The sequence below is a fragment of the Telopea speciosissima genome, chromosome 1 (genome assembly GCF_018873765.1).
Source record: "Telopea speciosissima isolate NSW1024214 ecotype Mountain lineage chromosome 1, Tspe_v1, whole genome shotgun sequence".
In the NCBI taxonomy this organism is placed as follows: Eukaryota; Viridiplantae; Streptophyta; class Magnoliopsida; order Proteales; family Proteaceae; genus Telopea; species Telopea speciosissima.
Window position 1 is genome coordinate 74,573,907 of NC_057916.1, and position 10,192 is coordinate 74,584,098.

The 10,192-nt window shown below is 36.3% G+C and overlaps 1 protein-coding gene across 2 annotated transcripts; it reads right to left on the reverse strand.

Moving 5' to 3' along the window:
- On the reverse strand, window positions 1-8,398 carry LOC122650726 (protein cornichon homolog 4-like). Of its 2 annotated transcripts, none has more exons than XR_006331421.1 (5): window positions 8,284-8,398; window positions 2,266-2,447; window positions 624-746; window positions 449-533; window positions 1-133 (listed from the first exon to the last, which is right to left on the reverse strand). XR_006331421.1 is itself a non-coding variant. In XM_043844120.1 (5 exons), the coding sequence occupies exons 1-4, from the start codon at window positions 8,356-8,358 to the stop codon at window positions 500-502; spliced, it is 414 nt and encodes a 137-aa protein (XP_043700055.1). In that variant the 5' UTR covers window positions 8,359-8,398; the 3' UTR covers window positions 1-127; window positions 451-499. The 2 variants fall into 2 exon arrangements, 1 of the variants encoding a protein (XP_043700055.1); XM_043844120.1 differs by having other exon boundaries at window positions 1-127; window positions 451-533.
- Between the last annotated feature and the right edge of the window lie 1,794 nt (window positions 8,399-10,192).

The window sequence follows — 10,192 nt, forward strand, 5'->3', positions numbered from 1 at the left end:
TTGGATAATGAAACTAATGAAATAAATCACTAGAGTACAGCAATATAGGACCATCACAAATACTGCACAATCAGGCCAAGGTAAAGACACCTACTTGATGCATCATCGATGTCAGCTGGGGAGAGACCTGGAATCGAAACCCCACAGTAAGTCCATATACTCAGTAAGTAGTGACTGAAATAGTAATGGAAACATGAATTTTATGAGATGGTTTAAACATCACCTATAAACAGATCACTAGTTGAAGGTTTCAGAAAGAAATCATCCAGAGGCTAGTAATGACAGTTTGATAATTAAGATTATCCGACTCCTAGACTATAGAAAATTCAAGAGGACATTCACCAACTGGATGAGTTGTAATGCTATTGCATGGGCCTTGCCACATCCAACACTATATCATATAACCCCCTACTAGACTGGCAGAGCAATTCAAATGCATTTAATACTTACAGTGGAAACATTCTCAAGGACAATGAAACACCGACGCAACAATGCTAGATCACTCATCATCCTCCAATACACTATAAATCAACCTACAATGATTATATCGAAGGTTACAACATTTCAAAATAATTATTTAAAATAATACTCTAAGTAGGGTGTCGCATCAGTCATCACAATACCAGAATATAGTGAGGAAGAGGAAGATAACAAGGTAGGCCAGCTTGACAAGCCGCTGCTTCTTTTCCCAGTTGAGCATATTGAAGATCTCAGTAATGTCTACCAAATGCTGCCTCTGCATGTACCTAATCATGAAAACACCAAATTCAACTTAGAATGAGTACTCTTCAAATTCTATGTTCTACAAATTCAACTAAAAATAGCGATTTGATTAGAATTTCACAAGCAATCAAATGGATTATTAAGGGAGGGTGGAGATAATCACCCCTCCCCAAAATTTGAGGGATTTTATTTTTTCTGAAAAGTAGTAGTTTACTCACTCTAACCTAGTGGTATAGACCAGGGATTGCGATGTCGGTATCGGGAATGGTATTGGTCTCCGTTGATACCGATCCAGATTGGCCGGTATGGACCTAGATTGCTCAATTTTACCCTTATTTTTCATTAAAAATCATGTTTTTTTAAAGATTTTATCCTTGATTCGATACCGATACCCAAACCAGGATCGGCCAGGTCGATAGCGATACAATTCGGATGATTCAAATAGACTGGATTTCTTCTCAATCTTCAGAATTTCTTCTGCAGTATCTTCTCTATCGTTTTTTATCCTTGATAGCTTGCAAAATAGACTGGATTTTTTTTCCTCCAAAATTTGAGGGAAAAAAATCCAGTCTATTTTGCAAGCTTTCGAGGAACAGAAAATTTTGAAGAGTAGTACTTTACTCACTCTATCCAGAAGGAAACCACACCATCAATCATAACCTAAGGGTAATGAGTGGGTTTGAACTTGGAGGGTCAGTAAGACAATTGGATACATTAGTTTGTGGAAGCTGGTTCCATTTGCAATCTGGGGATCAGGGAAGGAGGAACATTGTAGAGAGAAGAACAGCAGAATAAATTCTTAAGATTCGTTGTAATATTAGATAATTTCTTATTCATTGGTTAATTCTTCAACAGAGTTCTTGGGTGTTGATGGTATCACTTGTGGGAACGATTAGGGGTCTCTTATTTCTTTGAGGTTGCAGGTCTGCCTTCTATTTGTTTTGCATCTGGTGTAAAGGTTAAGGTATTTTAACATCCTATGCATTAACATCCAAGGTGGCATACTTCACAAATCCTAAAGTTCAATATAGCCGACAAACAGCTTATCAAAACAAATCCTATGTAAAGGAGCGGTAGCACCTGAGTAGGGAGAATGGAAGAAGCTATCCACCTCCCCATATGCCAGGATCATGAAGTCAATCCCTATAGTTTGTAACCACCAACTCGTGAGCTCCAGAGAATATATAAATCTGATTAGATGTCAGAAAATTTAACCAGCCAATATAGACATTCACCCATTAGAATTAGTTATTAATCTTCTTGCTATTGGAAAGGATTTCACATAATTGGATGATTTTGAACAATAATACGGTTCAGTTATGGTCTGTATACTGATTAACTACAATAAAAAAGGTCCATCACAACTCCATTGATGCTTAATGGCAAAATTACTGGACAACTTTTACCATAATCCTCAGAAAGCGGGGGGTGGGGGGGGGGGGGGGGAGGGATTTGTAGTTCAATGCATGACTGATAATTTAAAATTATAATATAGCTACAAGTAAATAACTGATGGATTTGGGAGCAGGAAAATGAACTTACATTCTCACATTATAGTAAAGGTATGGAACACACAACAGAAACATAAACCAGTGCCCTGTTACGAGAAAGAGGAAGGAAAGGATTCCTTGTGTGAAAAACTCTGGGAAAACCACGCTGTTTATCCGTCTAGTTGAATCATACGGGTTGATGTAATCAAACTCTAGGTCAGCTAAACACATGAGCTGCAAACAAATATAAGTGTCATATTGTAAGTCTTCCATATGTAGAAAAGGATGATTGAAAAACAACACAAAGTAGCTAGCGCGTAACAAAATGTAATTCAATTGGATGCTTTTTAAGTGCCATAAAAATATGAATTTGTTACTTTGAACAGTAAAGAGTTCAATATTTGTAAGCAATCTGGAAATTTTCATTTCGAGAGGATGAAGATAGTGGTGGAATTAAGTGTACAATCTCTGAGAAAAATTATGCACATGTCTCCCTAAGAGCCATCTTTTAAAGAAAAAAATCCACTCAGGCAATACTGATGGATGTAATTCAATGGACTCATCTAATTTAGCTTCCTCAAAATGCATGCTTGGTCAAGAAAACCACATCCTACAAGAGAATAGGCCCTCAAAGGGTCAATCCAATTAACATGTAGGATATATAACTAGATGTTTAAGGTTTTAGATGAAGTATAGAGTAGAGAACAAATCACAAAATTGAATAATAATAAGTTTACAGAAAATTTGAGTCATATTGAAGTCCAACCAAAAAGAACTTTCTTACAAACTTGAACATAAGTTAGAACACAAAGTCATGAGGGGTGGTTGAAAAAAGATAAATTTCTTTAAAAAATAAATGGTCCTGTTAGTGGAGGACTTCATTAAAAGATATAATTTCTTTAACAATAGTTGCAATTGGCCAAAAAGAAGGATGATATAATCAACTCAAACTAATTGAGAATAGAAATCAGATCTGAAGTATGAAGAAGAATATCAAAAGTAATAAGAGCACTGACCCAGATTATGCAAACTGCAAGAAGAAAAGAAAACAAATAGCAGCAAAGAAAGTTTTTGACTCTAGCCAACATCAAGTATACCCCTGGGGCAACCAAATAACTCTAGTAACAAAAACTGAAGTATAATCTGTCCCATGTGTAATGTGTTGCCAGTACAGACCCATCAACTTTGTTAAAATGCTAAAATATTAGAACTAAAACAATCAAAACTTTTTAAAAAATAATACTTGAACCTAAGTTTCCAACTCCAAGTAAAAATAGAAAATCCGATTACAATTGAACTTTCCTACTCAACTAAACAACCCTAAACCCATATTTACAAGAATAGTAGAAACTGCTCATTAAACATAGTAAGAGCTAAGCGAAAAAAAAAAGGATCACTTAAAGAAATATTTTACTGAAAATAAAACAGAACACAAATGTTGTTTTTTTGTTTTTTTTTGGGGGGGGGGGGGGGAAGGGGAGTAAGAGTGGCTTAGAGCATCTCAGATTGAGACAAATGTTGCCCTTTTTTTTTCGGGGGGGGATGGCATAGAGTGTCTCATCCAATCTGATTTGAAGAGGGATGTACTCTGACAAGTAAATGAAATTTGTAATGGCCAAAAGAAAAGGATGGATTATGTTAATTTTCCTTTGATATGTTTTACTGTTCCCACCCTGCTGTTTAGCATGCTAAGTTAAGTGCTTTATTGACCACTCGAATGTCCAATCCATTGTCATCAAAGAATAAGAGAGTCACAAAAGGAATGGAGTATCACAGAGTGGGGGTCCCAACTAAAAACAATCCTTGAATCAGGATCCTTGAAGACGATGCACTTTCCCACTGAAGAAAAGAGACGACTTCCCCCAAGTGGTCTATGTTGGGTTGTGAGTCGCTTCTCAAGTAGGCTGTGTATAAAAGAAAATTTTTTTTTCCCTCTACCAAATATGGTTTAACACGATATCATGTTTATTTGATGAATTACAAATATAATGTTAACTCCAATTCAAACTTTGCCCATAGGCATTCTATAAGCGACAACCCTCATCAAATTCGTCAAGAGATTTAGCCAAGCAGTTGCTATCCCATGGAACACATTAAATTTTGAGAATCCTACTCTTAATTCAAAGATCACATATTAGAGGTGAGAAGCATCTTAATGGGTTTCTAGAAACCTAAGGGATTAGGGTCAAAAACTCAGTTGAAAACCAGAATCACAGTGAAGAGGGGAAGACCAGATGCATAAGAAATTTACTAGTTGAAAATCAACAATTCAGATGGTCTTAGAATTCTGATCGAAGGCCAGAAATTGGGAGGACTCCTTAAAGCATGGTTCTAAATATCGGTTTCCCAAGAAACCGAGACGAAACTTGGTACGAGTCAAGTTTCGAATGGTTTCGACCATATTTCACACATTTCAGTAGTTTCAACCAGTTTCGACTGAAAAATACCAAGTTTCACCCAATTTTCATCAGTTTTGACCAGCCTAGTTTCGATCAGTTTTGACAGCACATGACATGTCAAGTTTTACCCAGAAAAGTACCAGGTTTCGGTCGAAACTTGGGAAATCTCAGTTTCCAGACTGGTCGAAACCTGCCTTGAAACCGAGATTTAGAACCTTTCCTTAAAGTCTGGTTCAGATCCAATGGTCTGATCTGAAGATATAATTATCCTACAAGCAATAGGTCACTAGCATAGGGTTCCAGAACAAAATAAAAATATCAGAATGAAATTGGATCAAATAAGCCAAAACAATATATCAAAACAGACAGCAACAGATACCAGAAATAGTAATAGGATACTAATCCGAAACAGAAAATAGATATGATCTTCAAATAAGACTGAGAATCCAACCTGAAGTAGAATTTTAAGAAAACAGCAACAAAATTGCACTTTGAAACCATAGATCAGAAAATAGATATGACTCCCAATAGAAGTGTGGAAAAGCCTAGGAGTATGTGGTTTATCTTGGTAAACCAAACTGTTTAACAAGATTATGAGCATAAGTAAAATGCCACGAATGGAGGAGAAGCATTGTAATTCTGATTTGCAAAAATAAAGGTGATATCCAGAGCTGCAATAACTACAGAGGAATAAAACTAATGAGTCATACAATGAAAATATGGGAGAGGGCTATTAAAGCCCACCTGAGAAGAGAAACTACTATCTCGGATAACCAATTTGGTTTTATGTCAGGTAGATCCACGACGGAAGCTATTTACTTACTCAGGAGGCTCATTGAAAGAATTAGAGTTTGCAAGAAGGATCTTGATTTGGTCTTTTTTTTACCTATAAAAAGCCTATGACAGAGTCCCTAAAGAGTTCATATGGCATGTACTAGAGAAGAGAAGGGTGTCGAGTAAGTATGTGGATATAATTAAAGATATGTATGAGGGCGTGGTGACTAGTGTGAGAACCGTGGGAGGTCAAGGTAGTGATTTCTCAATTACAATAGGGTTACATCAAGGAACAGCTCTAAGCCCTTATTCGTTTGCGCTTATCATGGATGATTTAACCAGGAACATTCAAGATGAGGTTCTGTGGTGCATGCTTTTTGCTGATGATATTCTTTTGTTGCATGAGACAAAAGTAGGAATTAACACTAAGTTGGAGTTATGAAGACCAACCTTGGAATCAAGAGGTTTTAAGATAAATATAACGAAGACGGGGTATATGGTGTGTAACTTTAGCTATGCTATGTCTAACAATGAAATGGTGAATATTGAGGAGAGAGAGATCCCACAGAGTGATTATTTTAGATATCTCGGGTCAACCATAAATAAAGAAGATGAGGTTCCGTGGTGCATGCTTTTTGCTGATGATATTCTTTTGTTGGATGAAACAAAAGCAGGGATTAACACTAAGTTGCAGTTATGAATATCAACCTTGGAATCAAGAGGTTTTAAGATAAATATAACGAAGACGGGGTATATGATGTGTAACTTAAGCTACGCTATGTCTGATAATGAAATGGTGAATATTGAGGAGAGAGAGATACCACCGAGTGATTATTTTAGATATCTCAGGTCAACCATAAATAAAGAAGGTGATATAGAGGATGATGTTTCACAGAGAATTAAAGTGGGATGGATGAAGTGGAGAGGTGCATCCGGATTGTTGTTTGATCGTCATATTCCTTAAAACTTAAAGGAAAATTCTATATGATAGCCGTATGACCGGCTATGATGTACGGGGTGGAATGTTGGGCAGTTAAGAAGTGTCATATAGATAAACTAAGGGTAGCAGAGAACATTGAGATGGATGTGCAGCACAACTAGGAAGGATAAAGTAAGGAATGACCATATTAGAGCTGATTTGGGAGTTTCCCCGATACATGATAAGCACCGAGAAAGTTGTTTGAGGTGGCATGACCATGTTTCAAAGGAGGCCTTGGGATGCACCAGTATGGAGGAGTGATCTGATTCAGATTGAAGGAACTAAAAGAGCTAGGGGCAGGCCAAAAAATGACCATAAGAGAGTAGTGAGGAAAGACAAGCATAGTTTAGGTCTTGTCTCAAGTATGACCTCGAATAGAGCTGATTGGAGGGCAAGGATCCATGCAGCCGACCCCATTTAGGTGGGATATTGCTGAGTGGTTGTTGATGTTTTTGTGTTCCTTTCTTTTTACTTTTATTATTTATATACTTTGTCTTTGCACGGATCCATGTAGCCAACCCCATAAGGCTTAGTTGGTGTTGTTGTAGATCAGTAAAACATGAAGTGCAGTCACAGTATCTATGATTGGATCTAAAATCTATGGTGTATTAATGGAGAAAACTCAGATTCAATCAAGTATGGTATACATATGAACTGAGAAAGAATTCTGTTTAGTAACCTGATTTTCTATATTGAGAATGAAGAAAGAAGAATAATGGAAGAAGAGTAGAAGGATATGGTCCAAGCCTCTCACCTAGAACTTGATTGGAATCCCACCAATTCTATCTTAGCATCTCACTAAGGGTTGTTGCATTACAACAGAATTCTGCATCTCACAGAACATTGGAGCGAAAGACAGACTTTATTCATCATAAAATTCGTGTGCCTCAATGGCTGGTTACATGGATACATATAAACTCTCCAAATATGATTCCTAACATGACTAGAAATAGCTTAAACCAACTAGTAATTAAACTGGCTACTTAATTGACCAATAAAAGACTTAAACAACTCCTAAACTGACTCAAGAACCTCCATCTGTGTTTGGTATCCTAAACCGACTAGGAAATAGGAATTGACATAATGAGAGAAAATCAACTCATAACAGCATGAGACTTATAGATTCCTAATCCAGCCTGAACTAAGACACAGACATAACCAAAATAGGAAGAGAAACTGAAAACAGAACTCTATCTAAATAGAACCCCATAGTAGACTAGGAATAGGATTCCCAGTAATACTAGGATTTCTAGAGAAACTAGGAATTATGAAATTTCTTAAACTACTGGTTCTTCTCTGTCTTGGCATTGTTGCTAATGCCCATAACTGCATCACATCTGACATGAATTATGCATCACATCAGTACATGCAATGGCCCCTACTGCCGCAACTGACCATTGTTGTTTACTTACTTGAATAACGACTAATAATACAATTGTTTTCAAAACTACTGACTTCCACTGTTTGGAAATTCCCCTGGCTCTTGTACTATCAAAGCCAAAATTATAGTTTTCACCAAACATGATAATTTAAGCCAAAAACGGCACAGACAATAGAGATCAACTACTGTGGAATCTGGAAACTGAATTCTGATGTATCGAACTATAAAACCGGGAAACTAAATCACAACAGATGCAGAAAAAAGAAGCTTTTGGTGCGACAAAAAAATAAAATTTCCATTCCTTATCATCAGACATGATTATATGGCATTCCATGAACATTGGTGCGATAAAAAAATTAAATTTCCATTCCTTATCACCAGACATGATTATATGGCATTCCATGAACATAAAGTGATCGAACTCAGTGCCTGAATCAGAGATCCATTAATACTTCAGGAAAGGGGCAAAAAACCAATACGGTAAATTCAAAACAAAAATAATAATAATTTTTTTTGTTCCTAGGGTTCTGAAGTGACCTGGTAGACGATAATGCCGACCAGAGCGATTTCGAGGAAAAATGACAAGAGCCATGAAAGAATAACTCCGTCCATGCCTCCCGTCTCCTTCCCTCCCTCCCTCTATCTCTCTACAGTCTTTAACTGAACGCCTAGTGCTCAATGTGCCTGGCTTATGGCTTCTACTTTGCCCAGTGAGCACGCTTGGCACCAGTCCTTATTCTTTTTAGACAAGGCAAAAGGTTCTTTGCACCATCACCAAGGCATTGTTTGTTAGACAGTGCCAGATAAAAGGATCTAGAATTTTGGCTTTACAGGGAAAGGTTTTTTCAGTAAGGATAATTTTTTCTAATGTGGCCCTTATGTGATTGGATTCTTATGTTATCTTTATTTCTATTATCAGAAAAATAAAATTGATCGTATATGAGACCATAGTTTTAAAACTGGAAAAAAAAATAAAAAAAATCAACCCACTTAGCCAATTGATCGGAGTGGATTTGAATCAGGGAAAGGATTCTTATTACATATGATTTAGGGTGAATTATATGTCACCCCCTGATTTTCAAACGAAACTCAGATCATCCCTTGGTTTTTGAAAAAACTTAAATCACCTTTGGTTTAGACCCCAATATGACAAATTAGTCCCTATGGTTAGTTTTATGCTGTTAAGTGATGATGTCAGCCAGTTAAATAAATTTAAATCCCTTAACTACCCTTGACCAATGTTGAAGATGAAGGAAGGGTAGTAATGTAAATTTAATTCTAATATTTTAATACAAGGGTAAAATAGTCTTTTCATATCAATAACTACCAGCAAACTAACACCGTTATTGTAGAGGGGGTGATTTGAATTTTTTTCAAAAACCAGGGGGTGATCTGAGTTTCTTTTGAAAACCAAGGGGTGACGTGTAATTTACCCTATGATTTAAGTACATGGTATCGGATCGGGGATCGGGGATCGGGGATCGGGGACCCTAGAAAATGATACGGTAAAGAAACAAGTCGGTACAAATCGGCCTGGATTGAATAGTTATGATCCTGATTGCATGGACCAAATTCTAATGAGTCAAGAGTATTTCTATAGGTTCTAAGAGAACATAGAAAACTTAGGGATACGATGCACATATATATTGATGAACAAGTTGTGCTATTCCTACACACTCTGAGTCATAATTAGGGATGTAAACGGATCGGATTCAATTTGGATTTAATACTATCCAAATCTGAATCCATTTACCGAATGAAATATCCGTATTCGATTCGATATCCGATCGAGTTTTAAAAACTATAATCATATTCAAATTCAAGAGTTTATCGGATATCTGGATATTCAAAAGTATTTATAATAAGGGTAATATAATAATATATCATATGTATTTACAAAAAAATATTAAATTAAACGCATTTTACAATCAAATAGTAAATTAATCGAAAATTATCCGGATCCAAAATGGAAATATTTGAATCCGATTATCTTTCGAACGGATTCAGTTATTTTTTGGAAACCAAATTTTCGGATTCGAAAACCCCTAAAAAGATTTGAACACAGATCTGACATGGATTTTTGACTATCCATTTACATCCCTAGTCATAATGTGAGGAACCAAGTCATTGCTTTTTGGTTTTACCACTCTCAAGAATCTGTTAGTTGATATTGGAATCTCGTGCTTAGAGTTGTCCTATGCTTCTAGTGAAACAGTCATCTGGGACAGAAATGTCTCTTAAGATTAAAAAAAAAATGAAAATAGATTTTGGCTGCATTTTGAGGTAAGTATACGCATTTTGTCTAAATACGTGGAACCTAATGTATTATCATGCCTTCTTCAAATTACAAGTTAAGCTTGAATAGGGATATTATCGTTCAAGGTGAGTTTCCAAAACCATCTATATATATAAAGGGCGTATCCAATGCAAAGGACTTCAGTCACTA